At 37.4% G+C, this 23,640-nt stretch overlaps 1 protein-coding gene and 1 long non-coding RNA gene across 2 annotated transcripts in view; both read right to left on the bottom strand.

Annotated features, from left to right (window-relative positions):
• Window positions 1-21,879, bottom strand: part of ryr1b (ryanodine receptor 1b (skeletal)) — a 127,785-nt gene extending 105,906 nt beyond the window's left edge. The window contains exons 1-4 of the mRNA XM_017308129.1: window positions 21,345-21,879; window positions 1,747-1,869; window positions 1,568-1,669; window positions 681-701 (exon numbers count right to left, since the gene is read on the bottom strand). Of these exons, the coding sequence (XP_017163618.1) occupies window positions 681-701; window positions 1,568-1,669; window positions 1,747-1,869; window positions 21,345-21,392 (294 nt within the window). The 5' untranslated portion in view covers window positions 21,393-21,879. The remainder of the gene's footprint in view (window positions 1-680; window positions 702-1,567; window positions 1,670-1,746; window positions 1,870-21,344) is intronic.
• LOC103475114 (uncharacterized) lies at window positions 10,385-11,714 on the bottom strand. Its single transcript, XR_535293.2, has 2 exons — window positions 11,393-11,714; window positions 10,385-10,621 (listed from the first exon to the last, which is right to left on the bottom strand). It is a non-coding gene; the product is annotated as an uncharacterized LOC103475114 (long non-coding RNA).
• Window positions 21,880-23,640: the final 1,761 nt, after the last annotated feature.

The following is a 23,640-nucleotide window of genomic DNA, read 5'->3' as shown; positions in this document are numbered from 1 at the left end:
AAAAATACCTTCATCTCCAGGTTTGATTTAGTTAACATATTTGTTCTACTGCGGCATGTAAAATAATCGTCTTTTACCCCTCCAACGTCGCAATGTGCAATTTACTTATACTCTTCTATCATTTATTTATTACTTATTTGGCTTCTTGAAGTCCAAATTTTGTATCACAAACATGCAAATGTGAGCTGTTATGACAATAATAAAAATGTATATCCTTGTATCATCAAAATTAGGTCTCTGTCACTTTAAATACTCCTGCTCCAGGAAGAAAGCGAAACTCACCTCAAATCAACTTTCCCCCCTGCTAAATAGGTTACTTAGGGTTCTGTCTTTAAAATCCCTTCATGAATAAACAGAGGAAATCTGCCTGATGGCGTTTTAAACAAATAACAACAATGCTGCAAACTGAGAGGCTGGGGAAACATCTGCATGAAATGAAAACGCAATGAGACACTGGGCTGCAAGTATGAGGTAACATCAAAACTTTACATAGCATCAATGAGCAGTAGAGCAGAGTGAAAGTACTCAGTTCAACAGGAAAGAACCACCAGCTGTGTGCATGACGGGGAAACATAAACTAATCAATATGTACAACATTATTTCAACCAACAGGACAGGAACGAGGACAAGCGTCGAGTCAGTTGGGACACACAGGAAGTAAAACATGTTAACAGACATACCCATTTGTCCAAATCGACTGCCTGCTTGGCAGGAAGCAAAATGGGAAGGGAGGGAAGGAAGGAGGAGTCAGAGAGCAGGTAAAAACAACTGGCATAAAGTAAAATATATATAAACCCAATGATCAGGATTTGTGGACGTCTTACAGTGAACAAGCAGCAGCATGTTAAATTCACTTCCAGATAAAGAGAAACAGGAGCAGGAAGTTGGGGGTCGATAATTATTGTGATAAATTATTAAAATACTTAAAGATTCGCTACCAATGTTTTCATTACAAATATGCTCCTCAAGTCATTGTCTAAATTCTAATGTTAAAAAATCACTGTTACATTTACTCAATTACATTTACTTGAGTAACTTCTTTGAAAAAAAGTACTTTTAAGAGTATTTTTACTATGCTGTACTTTCTGCTTTTACTTGAGTAATTTTAATATGAAGTATTTTCTCTCTTATTTGAGTAAAATCTCTGGATTTTCTACCCACTGAATCAAAAACAAACCAGAAATTCATCAGACAGACAAACACCTGCAGTTTTTGTTAAAAGTTTCTGAAGTTTTTTATTGAAAGAAACTGATTTGGAAACATTTTCTTTTGACTGATTTTGGTATTTTTTTTGTTATTTATATGAATTACTGTCATTTTGGTTCTTAAAATAACAAAATTTCCACTCAACTTTATATTTTCTTCCTCTGATTTTATGTAATTCTTAAATATTAAGTAGCTGAAAATTTGATCAGATATTGAGTACTTGAGTAAACGTTTTACTTTTGCTTGAGTAAAAATATGTTGAAGTAGTGATACCATTACTTCAGTAGAATATTTGTCAACTCAAAAGTATCTTTTTTATAAACGTTACGTCCTGCAGCTTTAAGATAAGGACTTAGCTCACCTCGGTCATCTCCACCGTGTTGGCCAGCATCTCCACCAGCGCTCGGACCGAGAGCGACTGCTCCAGGATGAACGAGCATATGGCCAGGTCCGGGGGAACATTCTGCAGAGGAAGAGCCGCAGGTGAACCGCAGGTGACCAGGAAGAGGTTCAGAACAGCAGCAGAGTGCAGGAAGTTACCTGAGCGTTGGACGTGGTTTCCAGGAAGCAGAGTCGGTTCCCGAAGCCCTCGCAGGAGAGACAGAGTTTGATCTGCTGCTCCTTCAGGACGGAGGCGGTGCACTGCAGAACCACCTGGTCATCCTGCACAAAAACATGTTTATTTAGTGCATTTCTGCGATCTATGAGGGGTGTCAAACTCAAGGACAGCGGGACAAATCTGGCCCACCAAAGCTTTTTATATGGTCCTCTGGACCAGGGATCCCCGAAGAGCATTAACCCCTTCTGTCTCTTTAATAAGCTCCTGTTCTTTCAGAATCTCCGCCTTCAGGATCCCAGCAATACTCCACATCATGCTGTTTACAACCGTTCTTACTGTTGGACTGAGAAGTAATAGGCATGATGAACTCAGTTACATATAGAATTATATAAAATTTTAAAATAAATTATTTTCTATAATGGGCTGCACAGTGGTGCTGTTGGTAGAGCTGTTGCCTTGCAGCAAGAAGGTTCTGGGTTCGATTCCCGGCCTTTCTGCATGGAGTTTGCATGTTCTCCCTGTGCATGGTGGGTTTTCTCTGGGTACTCCGGTTTCCTCCCACAGTCCAAAAACATGACTGTCAGGTTAATTGGTCTGTCTAAATTTTCCCTAGGTGTGAGTGAGTGTGTGTGCATGGTTGTGTGTCTCTGTGTTGCCCTGTGACAGACTGGCGACCTGTCCAGGTGACCTCGCCCGGTACGCTGGCTGGAGAGGAACCAGCAACTCTCCCGACCCCATTAAGGGGCAAGGGTGTAAGAAAATGGATGGATGGATATTTTCTATAATACTTCCCCAACTTAAAAATATTGATCATAAAAGAGGAATAAAATTGTCCCACAGAGGTAAAATTCGGGTGTAATAGCAGCATACACTGCAAAAACTCCAAATCTTACCAATTATTTTTGTCTAGTTTCTAGTACAAATATCTCAGTACACTTAAAATAAGACAAAATTAACTTAAAATTGGCTTTTCAGCAAGATATAGAAGCTAGTTTTAAGTAAATAGTTCCTTAACATTGACAAAAAAATGTATAGTTCCACTGGTAGAATGTTCTACTCCACCGTTACCTAGCAACCCCGGCTAAGCCCAGCCCGTATCCTAGCAACCCAGTTTCAGTTCCACTGGCAGATTATTTCACTTATAACATGGGAAGAATGTCTTGCTAAAGGTAAATTTAAATGCCAGTGTAATTAGTACTTTCATCAATATTATGAAATGATTTACTTAAGACAAGTTTATGTGTCTGGCTGAAAAAAATTACTTTTGTGTTATTTCAAGTGTAATAAGATATTTGCACTAGAAATTAGATAAAAGATACTTGGTAAAAAAATAACAGAAAACACCTACTTAGGACTTGGATATGCAATTGAGTCACATTTTAAATTTTTTTTACAAAATGTGGATTTGTATTAAACATTGAAAAAGACAGACTGGGAACTACATGCAGTAAATTATTGCAGAAAAACAGTTGAAGAAAAAGAAATGAGTAACATATCTGAAACTGCGAGCAGCATTTAGAGAGAATAAAGCAGAGAAATCAGCCGATAAACATTAACTGGAGTCCAAAGTCACTTTTCAACGTCCGGCATCCTGTATGTTTCGGATCTCCGGTTCACACCTGGATCAAAAAATACCGCCAGGAAGAGAACCGAAACATGCAGGACGCACGCCGCTGCTGTAAACCACAGGAGACGCCAGCAGCTCAAACACTAATACTGACAGTGTGTAATTGTTTCCCTTGTCAATCCCTGGAGAAGCCGCAGACCGGAGTGAAGGCAGCAATAAACACCCGTCCTGTGTGGAACCAACACCAGACAGGCAGCATTCTCAGCTGCTAACCCTCATCAAAGTGGAAGCATCACCCTAACGTTCCTCTCTGGCTAACCGGCTAAACACTCCTGGACCAAATCAAGACTTTTTACCCTTTTATCGAATCATTCTCTCTTATACGTCAGTAGTTTTGGCTAAAACATATTTATTTAATGCTTTCAATACATTCTCTTTTTTTTCCCCCAGAAATTATCTTTTTTGATTCTGCAAACTCCAGTTACCAATTAATCAATTACTAAATTAGTTGACCATTATTTCAATAATCAGTTAATCATGATTAATCATCTTAGCCCTAGTAATTTTACATCTTTGAAAAGCAGAAGTGGAGCCTCCTGCACAACCAACCACAACCTGGATGGTAAGGCAGCAACAAAACACGCGTCTTTTCCAGCAGCCGTAAAACCAGCTGACCAAACCTGCTGGAGCGCTGCTTTGGTTGCTAGGTGACAGGGCTGGACTTGGCCGCGGTTGCTAGGTAACCGCGCAGTTGAATCTGACTTAACAATTGGGAGGATTTGAAGCTGTTTGTTTTCAGCTTATTGCCAAAGAAGGACTGGGTGTTTCGTTGTTTTTCAGCGCTTGAGCTGTTTTTAGAAGCAGTAAAGATGCAAATTGAATAACAAAAATGTGAATTTTGCACAATAGCTCCCCTTTAAATGTAAACCCTCAGGCAGACAAAGCTGTTTGCAGCTCATAACAGGTTAATACAACTTAATGCCCATCAGTGACCTCATAATATCTCCTTCTCCTTTACAGCCCAAAGGCCTCTGGAGGTTATTTGGCCGAAGAGCGTCCTCTTCCTTTGAAAGGGCTATCATCTATCTCCTCTCAGCCTAGAAACGTCTCCTTGGTCCTGTCCTCGCATTTCCTGCTATGCACTTCACAAACTGGAGCAATGTGTCCTCTCCGTTTCACTGCAGACATGAGATACAGCGCTCAACGGCCAAATCAAGAGCTGCTTAAAGCGCACAGTAGCCGAGAAAACAGGAACGATTCTACGAAACGTCCAGAAGGTGGACAGGAGAAACGTTTTGGTTTGTTTGAATTGTTTACAGAAGTCAGTGGCGGAGGTGGGTGCAGCACTCAGAAATTATACTCAAGTAAAAGTAAAAAAAATAACTGTTCAAGAAATAAAACGTAAGAGTAAAAAAGTATTTGATAAAAAAAAAAGTAATGCTCAAATTATCAATCATTTCATATTTAAAAATTACATCGTCAGATGGACCAAAATGTAAAGCTAAGTGGAAATGTTGGTGTTTTAAAGAACCAAAATGTAATTCATATAAGTAACAAAAAAAAAAAAAAAAGTCAAAATCAGGCAAAAGAAAAAGCTAAAAAGAATCACATCAGGTTCAAAGTATTAAAATCTATTCAAACACATAACCTGCTCAGTCGTTATTTTCATTTTATTGACCTCTGATGGAACCAAAAACAAGAACAAACTGTTGAGTAAAAGTCTAAATGTAGCGGCTGCCATCAGATCTACTAACTGAACTTTCATATTTAAGTTTCCTGATGAAACGCATTCAAAATCTGGTCAACATGCTGGTGTGCGTTAGCAAACGAACCCTGCGGCTAAAAGATTGTAGCTAAGCGTTAGTCGGGGTCAAAGGTAGAGGAAGGGACAATGTGGCAGAGACTCAGACAAACACACCAGTCAGTCTAGATGGGGGCAATTAAAGAGCCGAGGATTTACAGCCTTTTGAAATGGACACCTTTGTGTAACCATGAGGGCCGTTTGACGGCGCAGACAAGCAGGAACGATGCCCAAAACAACATGGAGGGGGAAAACAGGCGCGAGAAAATCCTCATTCAATCATCCCATGTTCTCCTAAGCTAGGAGAAAAGCAGCGTTACTCACGGACGCTTTCATAAACGGTGTTTTAAAAATATGCAAATTTTAAGCTGAATGAAAAATCACAGCACAGATGTTGTTAGCTGGCCTGGATGATGACGACGCAGGGCCAGTTTTAATAGAGCAGAATAACTGAAGCCTAATTTACTGTCTGGGCACAGAATCAGAAGAAAAAGACTTAATAATACACAAATCAAATTATAAACAGACTTTTTTATCTGACATATTTGCAGAGGTGGGAAGTAACAGAGTAAATTTGTGATTCTTCAGATGTGGGACAAAGTGGGTTAAAATTTACCTCCAAAATAATGTAGCTACTCCTCAAGCTTATGTACTATATGACAAATACTGATTTGGAAATGTAAAGATGCTAAGGTGCAGCCTCACAGTTGCATGTTTTTTTTTTTGAAAATTACATTTTTAGTAAACCTTACCCAGAACTTTGTCAACATAATCAGACAAAACTAAATATGATTATTTTTAATGAAACTATTAGATGCTTTTACTCAGTTTTACAGATAAATGCTTCTCAAGAAACAAACGAAATATTATTGAAAACAAGAAACATAAAGTCCATCCTGACACAGGACTGACGCAGGTGACGAACTATTGAGTAAAAAGAAAACACTGCACTCAACTATGTTTAAATAAAGGCTTAAGTGTTGTATAGGATACAACACGCCTCTTTTCTCTTTCCTTGATATTTTTTTTTCTTTACGCTCTTCCACGTTCATAAAACTGTTTCTGAAAATAAACAGAAATACCTGATGCATGTGAAGATATGCCATAATACATTAAAATAAATTAACTTCACACTTACGTGAGTTTTGTGAACACTATCAGTTAAAAACTGACGGGTTGACAAAAAGCCATTTATATGACGTTACTCTGAAGGCGGCCATCTTGTAGCTCGTCGGTTCTTTGAAATATTCACAATATACTAAAAATTAAGTATTTATTTCACAAAATTGAATCGAATTTGGTTAATTTTCAGTTATGGTGTTGACACAATATGGTTGTGATGAACAACTTAGGAATAAAACGGAAGAACAAACTAAAGAGTAACATTAGTTTGCCAGAGCTGCCTAGCCTCATAGCAAAGGAAGATAAAGATCGTGGGGTCCTCCGGATTTCTGATGCCCCCTAATAATGCCTGATTGTTTTTTTTTATATGTTCTTTTTATGTCTGACTGAGCTGGAAGATATAAAGAAATATTTTTAATTCAATTTACTGATACTTATGTAATTATTTATTTGAATATTTATTATTTTAGTATTCCTTTAATTGTTTTAAACTATCAAAATATGTAGATGTAGAGTGGAGATCATCCACCACCTGCATAAAACAAAACAAACAAATTTGAATAAATTATATGTTGGGTATATTTTATTCAAATTCTGTGCTTTATCCAGCAGACATGTTTTGACCTTTTCTCAAGAATCACCAGTTATTGCTTTATTTGTTTTGGATATTTAAATAAATATTTAATATTTTAACTGTTAAATGTTCCTTTTTTTAAGTTTATTTATTTTGAGAATACTGTATGTTCTTTTCATTATATTAATTGAAAATGGTCTAAAAACAACAATATTATCGTTTATCTTAACTTATGGAACAATTTATCATCCAGCAAAAATTGTTATCGTGACATGCTTAGCAGGGCTGAAAGTAGTTTTAAAGTCTTGGGGGTACTATATATATATATAAATATATATATATATGTGTGTGTGTGTGTGTGTGTGTGTGTGCTTTGGAGTTTGGAGTTTCTGTGATGATTAATTTTTTTGCAAAGCGATAAAAGCTGGTAGATCTTGAATTGTTACAAAATAAAGCTGTATTTCCTCCTTCAGCCCACTGGCTGCAATGTTGACACCTTGAGATGCCATGAGACCTAAATCCTGAACATCATGGCATGGAGTGCATCCCAGTTTTCCATGTCTTGCATATAACCGTTCATTTTAGCTTTTAAACTGTTTATATTGATCCTGTGTCCAGACAGAGGGATAATCAGTAGCCCAGCATCATGACCTGTTTGTTCTGAAGATCCTGCAGCTTCCACTTCTCTTCCTAACATGGCGCCTCCTCACCCTGACTCTCATACTGATAGGAGGGACCACAGAGCTCTGTAGGTTAAAGCTCATCTTCTGAAGTTGGGATATTTTTCCTCCAACAGGATCCAGAGGAATCACCTCAAACCAGATGTTGGACTGGATTTTATTTCACTGTCATTTGTGAATGTTAGAGCCTCATTTTCAACAGTGGAGCTATAAAGGTTGAAAAAGGTTATTATTTTGGAGAAAATCTCATCAACATCAATACTTCCTCTAAATAAGAGGCAAAAAAATATATTGTTTGATAAAAGAAAAGCCTCTCAGACTCTGAGCTCAAAGCACCAAACTATTTTTTATATTAGACAATTAATTTAATTTCACATCATTATTGCGGTAGAAGCCATTTTGTTTGTTAAATACTTAATGAAACATATTTACCGTGTATGATGTTTGTTGTTAATGACGTGGTGTACTCGCAGACAAACGAGGTAATTAGTCCGAGTTTGTTGTTTATTGAACATTCAGAAACTAAAGCGGCTGTGATGAGCCAAGACAAAGGTAAACAAAGGTAAAACAACACGAACAGGTGATCAACTCTAAACCAGTCACACATTTTTATTCTCCGTCTCTCCCTGTCGTTTAAGCACAGCCGTTGCCATGGCAACCTCCTGCGCTCCGCAAGCCGATTCAGTCCGATACGATATTAGGTTTTCAGGCTTGATATTTACTTTGCGATTATTAATAAGCCTCATGAACACAGCGGTGGTTGATTAGTTAAATTTAAACTCCTGCTCTGCTATTTATTTTGCTAATGGAACCGAAACGCACAGAATTGCGCAACACCTTGTTGACACAATAATCACTGAGATTATTATTGTTGTTGGGTCATTAATTTGAACACGTTTTGTTGATTTTTGTTGTTGTTCTTTAATAAAGTTATGAACGTTTTAAGCCAGTCAGAGGAGGACGTGCTGCTCTCAGCCTCCTGGCGGCGTTCAGTTCCTCACCTGATGCCGAGATCGACCCAAAACCTTCCGCGATCGACGTGTTGCGCCTCTGCTCTACAGCACAAAGAGTTCAGAAACAACATGAAATGGGGGAAAAAGTTATTTATTAACTGATTAAGTCGTGTTTTAGATTGTTCTTGACTGCAGCTGCAGCTGTGAACCCGTTGATGTTTTTACAGCAGACAGCCGCTCCCCTGCGTCCCCCCGCTACCCCTGATGCTTGGTAAATACTTTTGAAAATTCCTGATATTTGTGATTAAAACATCCATTTTCTGATTGATTCCAATTTTCTGAAACATTTTTGCATAATCAGGAAAAAAAATCCAAATTACTTTCTGACCCGACTGGCAAGAAATATTAAACTTTTACACAACACTCTAATATTTCGAGATCTATCTGCAAGTAAATCCAGGTTAAAAATATTGTTCCTTGTTCAGATTTAGGTAGTAAACTAAAATCTCTCTTCATTATGTGGTGCACAGTCTGGGTTTTGGAGAAAAGCAGACGCTGCAGCGGAGGACTTCCCCTCTCTGAGGCCCGTGACGTCACGCCGAGAGGGGGAAACGCCGCAGGAAACCGCTGATTTTACAGCCGAGTCCGTCAGATGGGAATCCCCGTCACGATTCTGCCTCCTGGACCAGTTCCTCTCCTCCACCCACACGCAGAGCGATGTGCTGGTTCCGACTCTTCTTGCGCCGGCAGAAAGTTAATCGATGGATCGGGGCGGCTGCCGTCAGCGCGGCTTAATGAGCGAATCGAGCAGAAATCACAAAGGTTCGGATGGACGGGGCGGATTCCCAGGCTGCCTGCAGTGGTTCAGGTTGACCCAGGTGTTTAGGAACGGTGTACATTTCTGCACATCTCAGTTAATATTTTGAGATTATTTGCAGAAATTCTCTACAAAAGCGTGAAAATTTCTGAGTTGTTTTATTTGTGAAAAATAAAAAAATTGTAAACTTTTAGAAACTCAAATTTTCTTTTTTTTTTTTTGACAAATTACTGACTTTGAAAATACAAAAATGTGTTTAAAAACTGAAAAATTTAGATGAGTTGGAAATATTTTATAGAGCTGTTGTTTTGCAGCAAGAAGGTTCTGAGTTCGATTCCCGGCCCCGGTCTTTCTGCATGGAGTCTCCATGTTCTCCCTGTGCATGGTGGGTTTTCTCCAGGTACTCCGGTTTCCTCCCACAGTCCAAAAACATGACTGTCAGGTTAATTGGTCTCTCCAAATTGCCCCTAGGTGTGAGTGTGTGTGTGTGCATGGTTGTGTGTCTCTGTGTTGCCCTGCGACAGACTGGCGACCTGTCCAGGTGACCTGTCCAGGTGACCTGTCCAGGTGACCCCGCCTCTCACCCAGAACGTTAGCTGGAGAGGCACCAGCACCTCCTGACCCACTGAGGGACAAGAGTGTAAGAAAATGGATGGATGGAAATATTTTATTTCCAAAGTGAAGTGCTTTTGACTTTTAGTTTCAATTGATCAACTTTTGAACTCAGAAATATATTTTTTTTAATTTCTCAGATCTCAAAATTCTTTGTTTTGTTTGATTTTTTTGCTAATTTTTGACTTTTCAAGCTGAGAAATTCACGTTTTTCTGTTTTTTCTTGAAATGTTTTGAGATTAATCTCAATTTCTGTGTTTTTCAAACTTTTGACTAAAAATCATTTCTGATATTATCCAAAGTTTGTGTAAATGAGTAAATGTAACCATTACTACCCAACTCTGATATTTAGACCTGAAAAATGAGGCAGAAAGTGTTTCAGTGCCTCCATTTAAAGATCTACCAGCTGGAACAAGTTGTCTCTGTAGAAACTTTAAATAATAAATTAAAATAAAAATCTAATTTTAGATGCACAGAAGATAAATCACCCAACTCTGCAACATTTCATTTTAAAGCCTCTGCTTTTGTTGCAGCTTCTTCTTCTCATGCGATATTATCTCATTATCTCTCCGTCGCCTCTTTTTCTCACACGCCGCTCCCCCTTCTTCTTCTTCTGCTCCTATTTTAGCCGCCTGCACCTGTCGCTATCACGTTTCCTCCTTCTGCTGACCAGCGGATGCTCCGAGGTCTCGGATGATGAAGAGCAGCTAACAGAGAGTCGCTAACGTCACTGAGAAAATTAGGACAACAAGCTGGTAAATCCACAAGAGCAGAGAAAATATCCACTAAAAGGAGAAAAATCATTAAACTAAACTAAAAAATATCAAAGTTTTTACAAAACCTTCCTTTGAATCAGAATAAAATCATGAATAATTCATTTTAATAGCATAAATTTTCACTAAAATTGAAGGTAGTATTGAGCGTTGCCTTCGCCTCTGCCACAAACTGCCAAACATCAAAGATTAAACAACCGCTTGCCCTTTAAAAGGCGGCGATGTGAGCAGACTGCAGCAAAGCAATAAATAAATCATCCCAGCTGGCGTTAATCCCGTTCTTTAAAAAAAGATTCAAAGCGGTCTGCTGACCTGAAGGCTCCAGTTAGGAGCAAAAGATAAAAGGGCTTTATTTCAACTCGCATGAAAACAAAGACACCATTTAAACACATATTTAGGCCTGTCACAATAAATAATAAATAATGTTATTTTGAGACTATTTTCAAATAATGTGTCAATAATGGGATTATAATGCGTGTTTGTCCTCTCAAAGATTAATAAACTTTAATTTTTTAAATAAAAATTAACACTGGAATAGGAACATATCTTAAATATCCAGAATAAAAACACAGAAAACTGAAACCGTGAATAAAATATTAATCATCAGAATGGAAATAATGGAGATCCTTTTAATTTATCATGCAATTAATTTATCAATTGCAACAGCTTTTATTATTCTTTTAAATAATAAAAACTGAATTTGGTCTATTGCGAAAATAAAAGCTGACCTTTGGAAAAGTTAGCATTGTGTTAGCGTTAAAGCTTTCTCCGCTGTTGCGCCTGTTCTCTGGAATAAGCCTCCGACTTAAGACCGTCACTCTCATGAGTGTAGCTACATGCTAGCAGCTCACAATCCAGACAGCAGGAGATTATATTCAGCAGTAATCTGCCCTGGATGACACCCAGCTGCTAATCCACCTCCTTTGCTTTTGCCGCTCCTCTTTAAACTTCTATCTGATCGATGGAAGAGATGATCTGAACTTCCTCCTTCTCTCTGCTCTGAAACCTTTTCAACAGCTCTGGGAGTTTGGGGTCGGAGTTCAGATATTACTTGAGCTTTTGAAATGCTAACTTGTTGCCACGGTTACGCATCATAACAACTGTCTAAAAGCAAAAAGGAGATTTTTTAAAAAATCCTTTTGAGCCACACAGAATCCAGAAATCAGAGGCAATAACTGTCCAAATATTCAACATTTCAACCCAGAAAAGAAAAATAACAGATCAGAGCCGCTCCAACATGCTACAACTGTTAGCGGCACAACTTTAGAAATATGCTAAAAATATGTAGCCTGTTAGCAGTTCATGCATTTATCTCAACATAAATCAAGATTTTATTAAACGACATGCAACACACAAACAATAGTGTTGTACACGTTGCAGCTTAGGAATACTTATTGACTTTTTGTAATAAAAAATTAATTCCCTCATGAATGGTTGAAGCAGAAACATGAAGCTGAAACATCCCGACTGATTCCAGCAGCAGAAAATGTACAAACATCTACAAACATGCTGACATGAGTCACATGCACTTCCTAATGTACTTACTTTTTATTTGTTTTCCTCAAATAAATTAGTTTTTCTCACAAATTTTGCAGGATAAATGCAACAGAACAAATAGAAAAATGTTTTTTACTTTACTTTTTTTTTTTTAATTAAAGCAAAAAATACACTGTAATAAACCTGTTTGGTTAAAAAAATGTATATATAACATAATAATACAGTATAATATAATGAACTTAGTTGTGAACAGTGCTGCGCTGCTTTTGATTTGAAAATATGAATGAAAGTTTAAAGGTTAAAGGTCAACCAGATTGCCAAAATTTAACAGAATTGGTGTCAATTGTTTGTGCTGCATTTGTGCAGAAAAAGTTTGATTTGTGCCCCTAGGATTTTAAAAATACAAAGTTTCCAGAGGTCATCAGAGGTCAACCAACCCCTCCCCCCTCACATTTACAAAATCAAAACAAATTTGGTGTCAATCCACTCGGTTACATTTGTGCAGCAGAAAAATGTGTTTGTGCTGCTTTTGCTTTGAAGGTATTGATGATAACCTCTGGAGGCTTTTTTATTAAAATGTTTAAAATGACAGAAGCACAAACAAAACATTTGCTGTAAATCTGGCACCAATTCTGTTAGATTCGGGTAATATGGGAGGGGCTGGTTGACCTTTTGACCTTTAAACTTTCTGTAATATCTTCAAAGCAAAGGCAGCACAAACAAAACATTTTGCTGAACAAACACAGTCGAGTTGAATGTTGAATTTTTTGTCTGATTTGAAGAAAATGGGGGCTTAGTTGACCTTTCATGACCTCTGGAAGCATTTATTAATATCTTTAAAATGATAGAAGCACAAACTAATTTTTGCTGCACAAACATTTGTTCCTCCGAACCAGGGTTGAAACGATTAATAGTATTAATCATGATTAATCAATTATTGAAGTAGTTGTCAACTAATTTAACTATTGATCTTCAAAAAAGGCCATTTGTTAATAAAACATTTTGTTCCCAGCAGTAACTAAGGAGAAACTTAATCTGAAAAAATAAATACATTTTGCATTTAAGATGAAACAAAAAAAGTTCTGCCCGACACGTTCAACCCAAAACTGATCAGAAGGCAGTTTCAGCTCGACTGACACCAACTCCGCCTGATTTGAAGAACCTGTGGGGGTTAGCTGACCTTTCCTGACCTCTGGGAGCATTTAATAACATATTTAAAATGGTAGCAGCACCAATTTTTGTTAGATTTGAAGAAGGCGAGGGAGCAACGTCACCCAGTCTAAGTTTAGCTGTGGACAGTCGGGTCTAAATAAGGGATAAAGCCAGACGGATCTCAAGTTACTCGACTAATTATTGAATTAAAAGATAAAACTGGAAAAGAATAACAGATTACTGCAGGATTCAACAGCTGCAGCCTTAAAGAACACACACACACACACACACACACACACACACACACACACACACACACACACACACACACACACACACAGTGTGCTGAACACCTGTTTATTGTGTAAACTTCAGGCAGACTAACAGCTGCAGCAGATCTGCGTTCCTGACCCGATCCGGATGTGTTCATCTCCTCGGATCAGCACTTCTAAAGCCGATGCTTTACGTCCGTCTGCGTACTTTAACCTTCGCCGTCATCTGACATCATGACAAACCAAAACCTCCGACTATAAACAGAGAGAGCGCCTGAAGTGCAGCTGGAGAAAATCCGCAGTGAATAAAACTGTCGACACCGTTTGAGTTTTATCCTGATAATTTTAGTTCTGGTGTTACAGAATAAGAGAAATGCAACAATGGCAGCGTTGGGCGACGTTTGGTTTCAACGTGGAGGCGACATCTTTGGTAAAATGGTAACAGTTTGGCTAGAAAAGAGCTTCATACCTAGTGCCATGCCCTGGTTAGTTCTAGTTCGTTTAATTAGAAAGTCTGGTTCGTTTACCAATGACTCAAACTAAAAAAGCTAAGCTAAGCTACAAACCTCGATCTCGGTTTGGTGGAGATGAACTCTGGTGCAGTTCGAATGCGTTTGTGAACGCTCCAAAAGCAGGAAGTGGACTACAGCGCAGGGCATTCTGGGTAAATATAACCAAAACAAACATGCTAACTAGCACTAGCGCTGAAAATGGTTTGTGGTCTTTTACCCGAACCAAAGGAGAAATCCTCCAACCGCAAAAATCTGACGCTACTCCATTTTTATTTACATTTTACGCTCAGCGTGTTCTTTGAGGTTCTCATGTCGTTTCCTTCAGTAGTTCTTGGAACAGCGCCCCCAGTTTTCAGGAGGGGAACAGGTTTTTCCATTAGTTTGGTTTGTTTGGCAGTGTACAGTTAAAGTGCAGCAGCTGAAAATGCTGAAAATTTTGACAATCGAAAAGATTTTCTAGAAAAAAAAAACATGGAAATTTCTGAGTTCAAAACGTAAAAAAATTTGCTAGAAAAATGTCAGAAAATTTTAAGTTAATCTAAGAAATGTTTGTGATTTTCACCTTTTGGACTTAAAATTCCAAGATTTTTTGACATATTTAACAATTTTTTGTATCAATCTCAAAAAAAGTATTTCATAGCAAATTCAGAAAAGTCCTTGATTTCCAGGGAAAACGTTTTCCATTAGTTTGGTTTGTTTGTTTTGAAAATGTAACAAATGTTGGGATCTTAAGTCTCAAATCGAACTGAATCTACCAAAGCATCAGGTGTGAAAACATCCTCTGATCCGAATTCAAAAATACTTCGCTGATCCCAAACGGGAATTAAATAAATTCAAAATTAATTCAAATTCTTGAAAGACGTTTTGCAGATGTGACGTTTGGTTTGTAGATGTAGGAAATAAAGTCGGTGAAGCTGAGCCTCGCAGATTCTCGCTTCCAATAGGATGTTTGAGCCGCTTCTCCGTCGTCAAATTTCACTCTACGGTGTCAAAAGTGTGGCCCGGTGGCCATTTGTGGCCCTTGTACTGATTTTGTTTGGCCCCTAAATGATAAAAATCTGTGACACCAGTGCAGGTAATTGGACCTTTTTCTCCAGTTAGGACAAAACTTTGATCCACAAACTCAAATGTTAGCTACAGACACACACACAAAAATGATCTCTTAACAAACAAACTTTCCAATTTATCTTTAATTTTATTGAAGATGGGACCACATCTATCCATTGACTTATACACTAAAGCAGCAACCTTTTGAATTATTAAAATTTAGCTGGAAACAGAAAATGTTTTCACATGAAGAGTGACCTAAATCACGTTTTTATTGCTCTGAATAGAATAAAATAGTGAAGAAGTTCGATAAGAAAAAGATGCTGAAACACTTTTGAATCTTTGAATCTACAATAACTTACAAATTCCATTCCTGTAAAAAAAAAAAAAAAAGGCTATGTTTTTGTTTGATAGAAATTAATTTCTGGAGTGAAAAACGTCCAAATATGTCGGAGGGAAACTCGAAACTGCTGCGGAAGGTCGTTGCTAGGTAACCAGAGTTGGGGAAGGGAGGGGGGACTTGAAACTACTGGTCACCCAGCAGACTGTTGCTAGGCAACCAAAGAGCGAGAAAGTGAGGTCATTGATTCCACCAACTTTATTAGGCTAGCCATGAGCTAGCTAAATAAAGACTTTCCTCTGCCGATATCCCCCATAATCCCATGTGGTTCTAGATCGAAGTTCAGTAAAATGATCAAAATTATCTCGAAGGAATTATCTACTGATATTGATCAATAGATAGTTATTGTTTTATCGCCCAGCCACAGATACTACATGCCCAAAGTCAAACTGCTCAGGTCAGAGGTTAAGAAAGATTTTACCATTAGCTGAGATCACTTGAGGGCCACAAATTTTATTTTAATTAAAACTGGATACATGTGTTTGTTTTCTATCTCTTTAATAAATATGCAATATTTTAATAACTTTTTGTACAAAATGACGGTAAATCATTGTTAATAGAAATGTAATCAAAGTATTGCACAGTTGCTGTAATAAATGACGGGTAAATATTTTCCATAACGTTCTTGAGCTGATTATTCTTTTTTTTTTTTTTACATTAGGTTTAAAAAAAAAGTTGCCCAGTATAATCAATGAAAACAGAAACATTTTCAATAAAAGAAGCATACTTTGTTTCACAGCTAAAAAAATTAATGTTTATGGAGATTTAATTTGCCTGTAAAAATCTCTCTGAGGGGCCAAACAAAATCCTCCAGAGGGCCGCAAACGGCCCCCGGACCACACTTTGGACATCCCTGTTGTCTGTGCATCTGTAGCAAGGACCCCAGCTGTACCCTCATTGGTATGGCAAATAAAAATGTATCCAATAAGAATAAAACACTTGTCCTCAAATGTTTAGTGTTCTGTGCGACTCCTTTAACATCACCACCGCTAAGCTAGCAGCAGGGCTCAGTAGGAATTAGCTGCCCTGTATTGATCACGTTAATTTGCCACAGAAACACATCCCTATGTACGCGCACACCACGTTTCCCAAAGGACGCCGACAAGTAGGACATCAACTCCTCCGGTTTTTCCCTCCAGATCGAGTGCAGTTATAGTGGCTGGCTAAAAAAAGACTCTGCTGTTATGGGCTGCAGCTCGAATGTCCCCTTAAACTCACTAACCGGCGTGATTTACGTGGCAAATGTGAAGAAGTGACACAGCAGAGCAGCGGAAATTCAGGCGGTTGGTGGAGAAATGTGCGTAGAAATCCTGCTGAACATGTGGAGGACACACTTGTGTTTCTGTGAGTCACAGTTCTTGACTATTTTAGGAGAACAGAGCTAATAAAAACAGCTCACTGTTTACAGGAGAGGAGTGGGAAGCTGCAGGAAAAGTTTATTTTATTTAAACGCTCGCGTCTTAAAGCCAAAAACCAACACCTGGACTTTAAGGAGTTAATTTTGATTAATTACAGTTAAAAATTTAAGCGCAATTAATCACATTTACTGTAAAAGTTCCAGGTGGAACCTTTGTGTTCACTCGTTTCTGGTACGCCCATAAATCTGACGCACAAGCTACATCCACAAACAACAATGGACGACAAAGGCGCTTCTCTCGACTCATATTTGGACGCTAATAAAAGCGTCTAAAGAAGCTCATGCAGCACTAAAAAACTGAACTTGGCACCAATTTGATGATTCAATCACCTAAAAAACATTTTAAAGACAAACGCTTACGATTCACTTATTGTAAATAGTCTGTTTTTAGTGCTCATATACTCATGCACATTTTGTACATTTCTTTTAAATGATCCTATTCAAATCCAAATGATATTTTTGAAAACTGCAGAGTATTTATATTGAAATTTTTACCTTTACTATGTTATTTACTCTGTTTATATAGATTTTATTTTATTATTTTGTGTGAATCTATGTATTTTGATTGCTGCTGTTGCAGCAGAATTTCCCCAATTAAATGAATTTCTATTCTATTTTTTAATAAGTTTTAAAACTGCACAATTTTTTAAAACTAATTTCACATTTTTATTTTCACTCTTTTATAGCCATTAACAATAAATCTTGATAAAGTAGTTTGTGTCCAAAAACTCAAAACAATACAGTTGATAATAAAAAGAAAATTTAATATTAGTGACAAAGTTAAATTAATTAAAATGGTAGGTATTAATTTATGTCACACTGATTAATCAAATAAATAGTTTAAGTTTTTTTTTAATGCAATATTTAGCACATTAACATCTTTATCAAGTCATTTATTGATTTCTATATTTATAGCCAATTTTGGCAGGATAATCCCTCCGTATCAGATTTAACATGTCAGTTTACAATAATTAGCTCAACTTCTCATCCAGAGTGACGCATTTATAAACTCTAATCATTTCTCTGATTTTTTACCAATACATCTAATCAAACCTGCAGCTGATGATCATTTTAGTAATTGATTATTCTGACAAATAAAAAAAACCTGGCACATTCTGCAAGTTTTTATTTAATCACTAAAACCTTTTTGTATAATATTAAAAATACATTTAAAAATGTTTAAAAAATCATTTTTATTCCTAATTTATTTTTATAATTTGCATCTGCAGTTAAAAAATACTTCACATAACTTGTAGTTTAATATTTGATTAATCAATTCATTATTTAATAGCAAAAGGTGATTAATATGAGATTTTTTTATAGAATTTGAAACAGGTGACGCTAAAATTACAACTACAGGAGTTCTGCTGAAAATATATTTATAGAAAAAGAAATTTTTTTATCGCAAATCCAAAATGTATATATTTGTTGTTCAGTTTCTGGCTTAATTTCTGCTCTGATTATGTTGCCTTTTTTAAGTCTGTATGCTCCAGTTAGAGATTATTTGATCACTAAATTAAAAGTTAGTCGATTAATCTGATTAATTATTTCAGCCCTGAACATTTATTTAACCGCAGAAAAGTAAAATAATTGTTGAAAATGTCCGTTTGAATCGACTCAGACCTGCATCCTGATTCACGGTGAGTCAGCATGTTGGTAAAATATGTCTTTAAAAACAAAGCTTTACTCCAAAACATCTGCAAACAAACAGCAGCAGAAGAAACAGGGAATATTAATCCAGCTTTCAGGCACATTTCCACTAAGGGATTAAGAAAAGTAAAAGAATAAAAAACAGATAAAAGTAATTTATTTACGTCGCTACAATACAGCCCAGTTATACCAGCACAAATCTGACAGATCTGTCAGATTAAAGCCTTGAAAAGCATCATTTGGTTTTGGCTAGCAGTGGTTAGCGCTGCTGCCTGGCAGTAAGAACGTCGCAGGCCTGGAGGCGTCTCGATGCATGGAGTTCACATGGTTTCCAGAGAAGGAGAGGAGCAGCTCGCCCTGCGCCTGGACGCGTGTTGAGTTAAACTGGGGTGTCAGGGATAGTTTTACAAGCTAGCTGGTCCCAGTATAAACAGAAAGAGCTGGATCTGCATTCTCTCCACCAAGTCCAGCTCGTTCCCAGCAGACGCTTCATCAAGCCTGATTTAAAGGGGCGGAAGTGTCTGTAATCTGACGTTTTATAATTAAGTAAATATGCTACATTTGTTATAATGATGCTATATTTATCAAATATGACTTGAAAGAAATTTTACTTCCTGGTTTGAAATTGAGTTTGTCTCTTTAAGAAGAAACCTTCTGAAGCTCCGCCTTCAGGAAGTGATCGCAACATGGCTCCTCTTTTAACCCTTTAAAAGCATTTTTCCCAGCGTTGCTCTGAGAAGTAGCTCCTCTTTTGAGCAGCAGATGATCAGCTCCACCAGGTGTTTGCTAATCGCTGCAGGCTAGTCTGAAGGAGCAGAGTGGGGGAGGAGCTTCGTCCTCAAAGGCGGGGCTAAATTCAACGAGGTGTTTTGTCCAGCTGACTGGTTTCCATGGAGATTAAAGGATTTCTCAGACATTTATAACAGGATGAAATCAACACTCCAGGCGTGTTATTAATGAGGTAATGACTTTTTAAAAGTAATTTATTTAAAATTTAATCAAAAAAACACTTAAAAAATGTTTTAATATCAAAAAAATTACTTTTGTAAAACTTAAAAAGAGAGGATTTTACATATTACTGGCCCTTTAAGGACAGGATCTGCGTTACTTTAATGACCAGATGTCAAATAAAAGCAAGACAAAGATCGTTATTTATGCTGTAAACAGAAATGGAGTACCATCAGGTTGTAGGATTTCTCTTATGTCTTTAGTAAAAGACAACGTTTCTACCGCTAACGCCGCATTTGTTTTGGTTGCATTTACCCAGAATGCCCTGCGCTGTAGTCCGCTTCCGGCTTTAGGAGCGATCTCGGTTTTCAGGCGGATCGTTTTTTTGTGTCCGAGTTTGACAATAGCGGACTGAACAGCGCTTAATGCATCCCAAATGTTTTTATGTGTATTTAATTATCGATAAATTCAAATTAACTGCGTGTTTTCGTCCTGCACCCTTCCAGCTACAGAAAGCCTCCGCAGCAGTTTCAGACATTTTTCGGGGATCCCCCTCTGCGCCGTGAAGCGACGTCTCAACAAAAAGACGCGCAGCTCCAGGGCAGCTGCTCCCCGCAGACTGTTGCTTCCCGACAAGCTCCGCTTTCCTCCGATATAAATAGATAACGATGCTAACAGATGCACCAGCCGCTGTCCGTCTAGCTGCTCAAATCCTAACGTCAGGAATATTCTGGAAGCGATTTTAGAGAAACAGACCAAACAGTTGGAGGTGAAGAACAAGAAGAAGTGAAGGAGGATAGACATGAAACCCAGGAGGTTTAAAGAGACCAAGCAGGTCAGAAATCTGCTCAGAACGACGAGCACGTTTCCACCAAAGGACTCAGAATTTAGCAGATTTGAAAAGGCAAAAATTTTGCTGCAAAAAACTCAGAAATTTTGAGAATAATCTCAGAAATGTTTGAGAGAAACAGAAAATTACTGAGTTTGAAAAGTAAAAATAGAACTCAATTTTCAGATTGATGTCAGGAATTTTCTAGAAATGAAAACATGGAGAAAAATCTGGTATTAATCTCAAAGATTTTGAGATTAATCCCAGATTTTTTTAGAATTTTTTTTTATTTGTGAGTTTTAAAAGTCAAAAATTTGCTATAAGATTCAAAAATTGTCAAACGTCAAAAAAACTTTGATTTTTGAACCTTTTTTATTTCTGAGATTTTTCTAAAAATTTCTGTTTTTTTCTAACGCAACTTTTCAAATTAAATAATTTCCAAAGCTTTCCTAGAAAATTTCTAAATTCTTTCTAGGATTTTTTAAAACTTTTTGAACTCAGAAATGTTCATGTTTTTTCTAGAATTTTTTTTTTTAGATTAACCTGAAAATTTCTTAGATTTTTTAAAACAAAAATTTCAACTTTTTAAACTCAGAAATTTCCAAGTTTTTCTTTGAAATTAATTAATTAATTGTAAAAAATTTTTTTTAGTAAATTTGTAACTTTTCCAGCTCAGAAATGTTGACGTTTTTTTCTAGAAAATCTTTTAGAATAATAAATTCTAGAAAATGTTTGGCTTCCTTGTTTCTTCTAGAAATTTCCTGAGATCTTAAAAATATTAGATTTTTTGTCAGAATTTTACTCCTATTAACATTTAATTTTTCATCTCCACCAGCTGCAGCTGATTCTTCAGCTGTAAAAACTCTCCATGCCGAGAACGCAGAGCGAATCTGCAGCATCATAAATGGAGGATGAATTAAATCACTGATTTGGGGAAATTAAATGTTTTGTCTCACCGTTCGCAGGAACTGAATCTCCTCTTCTCCCTCTCCTCCTTCTGCCATCTTCCTCTTCCTCTTCCTCTCAGCTCCTCAGGAGGAAACAGAAAAAATCCCGTCTTATTTCTCCCGGCAGCCGGGTTTCGGATCCGTCCCCCCGCCCTCCTCTTCCTCGCTCTTCGCTGTGTGTGTGTGTGTGTGTGTGTGTGCTGGAGGACGGCCGGAGTCCTCTGCTCTCTCCGCGATGTGAGAGAGACTGACAGCAGGCGGAGGATCTTCATCAGAGGAGGAGGAAGAGGAGGAGGAGGGGTTAGGAACCTGGTGGACTCCTCCATCCCATCCCGGGTCGGTCCGGCCCGGTTCAGTGGGTTGCCATGTCTGCAGAAGTGGGCCACTCCCCCACACACACACACACACACACACACCGCCCCTCCTTCCTGAAGGCTATAAAAGGAAAGAGGAGCGAAGACTCGGCTTTAGAGGGAACAAACGCTGAGGGAGACGGACCAGAACCAGAACCAAGACAGAACCAGGAACCCAAAAAGAACCAGGAACCAGAATTAATTCATGGTGAAGGAAGGAAGGAAGGAAGGAAGGAAGGAAGGAAGGAAGGAAGGAAGGAAGGAAGGAAGGAAGGAAGGAAGGAAGGAAGGAAGGAAGGAAGGAANAAGGAAGGAAGGAAGGAAGGAAGGAAGGAAGGAAGGAAGGAAGGAAGGAAGGAAGGAAGGAAGGAAGGAAGGAAGGAAGGAAGGAAGGAAGGAAGTGTTTCCAGCATCTCAAATGTGTCAAATGTTTAAAATCTGGGTTCAGTTCATGAAACTGACCAGTTTAAATTAACTCAACCAGTTTAAATTAACTCCACCAGTTTAGCTCCACCAGTTTAACCAGTTCTGTTCGTCATCAGTCCAGTTCGCTGGATGTTTTCCAAACTGCTGGATTGAACAGCAGCTGCTTCCAAGATGGCCGCTTTCCGCTCTGCAAAGTTAAAACGATCAAATATCATTTTCCTCATTTATCTTCCTACGTTTTTTCTGCTTTGAAGCAAAAGTCTTCAGTCAAAGAAACATCTTCAGGTTTAAACGTTGATCAATAGTTTTTAAGAAAGTTTTCATCAAGCTGAAATCCTGATCCGGTCCGATCCGGTCCGGTTTCTGATCGCTGCTGTCTGGATCAGAACCAAAGAAACCAACCAGCCAAACTGCAATGACTTGATATTAAAAGTTAAAAACTAAAATGTTCGTCATCTTTTTAGGCGCAACGCTGTCTAAACATTCTCAGAAAATTTATGATTAATTTAAAATTAAAATGTCAACAATCTGATTTTTCTGAGTTTTGTCAAGAAAATCTTAAACTTTTCCAACTCAAATGTCCAAATTTTTTCAAGAAATTTAGAAATAAAAATTTTTGAGTTTGGAAAATTGAGAAATTTCTAATTATTTCAGAGATTAATTGAACAAATTTTTAAAAGCAAATTCTTGACTCAGGGATTTCCGACTTTTTTTCAAGAAAATTTATTGTTTCTAGAAAACTTTCATTTTTCAAATTCTGACATTTCTAATTTTTTCCTGAACATCTGAGATTGATCTAAATTTTTTTTGTTTCTTTTTTTCAGCAGTTTTTTCTAGAATTTTTTTTAAATGAGTTTTTTTCTACCACTTTGTTTTTTTTTACTTTTTAAACTCATGAAATGTCAATTTTTTTCTAGAAAATTTTAGTTTTTTTGTGCAAATATTTGACTTTTCAAACTCAAGAATTTCCCTTTTTTTTCTATAAAACATTTGCTATAAATTTGTTCCGCCCATCAAATTTTCGACTTTTCTAACTTTAGGACATTTCTCTCTTTTTTTTTCCAGAAAATTTTGGAGATTTTTTTTCTAGCAATTTTTTTTTTACTCTTCAAACTCAAAAAAATTCTTTGTTTTCTAAATAAAATTCAGAGATTTATTCTTTGCATTTGGAGTTTTTTCTTGCAAATTTCTGACTTTCCTAACTAAAAAACTTTAATTTTTTTTCTACAAATTTTTGTTTTTTTTAAGCAATTTTATTTACTTTTCAAATTCACAAGTATAAATTTTTTCCAGAAAATTTCTGATATTAAATTTGGTGGAAATTTGCTCCTCCGGTTTTTGTACCGATACTCGGAGGTATTTTTCAGCCATTATCGATATTCTTCTTATCCGTTATTTCGCAGCCTGTCGGTCCTCCCGCTTTGCTCAGAGGCTCTCCGGTGAGCCTCCGGAGGTAAACACCTAGCAGTCGGGCCTTAGACAGCGGTCCTTTCTGGGTGTGGACACACCGAGGAGCGGCTCCGCAT

The sequence above is a fragment of the Poecilia reticulata genome, linkage group LG13 (genome assembly GCF_000633615.1).
Source record: "Poecilia reticulata strain Guanapo linkage group LG13, Guppy_female_1.0+MT, whole genome shotgun sequence".
NCBI lineage: Eukaryota > Metazoa > Chordata > Actinopteri > Cyprinodontiformes > Poeciliidae > Poecilia > Poecilia reticulata.
This window is presented reverse-complemented; position numbering and strand designations above follow the sequence as displayed.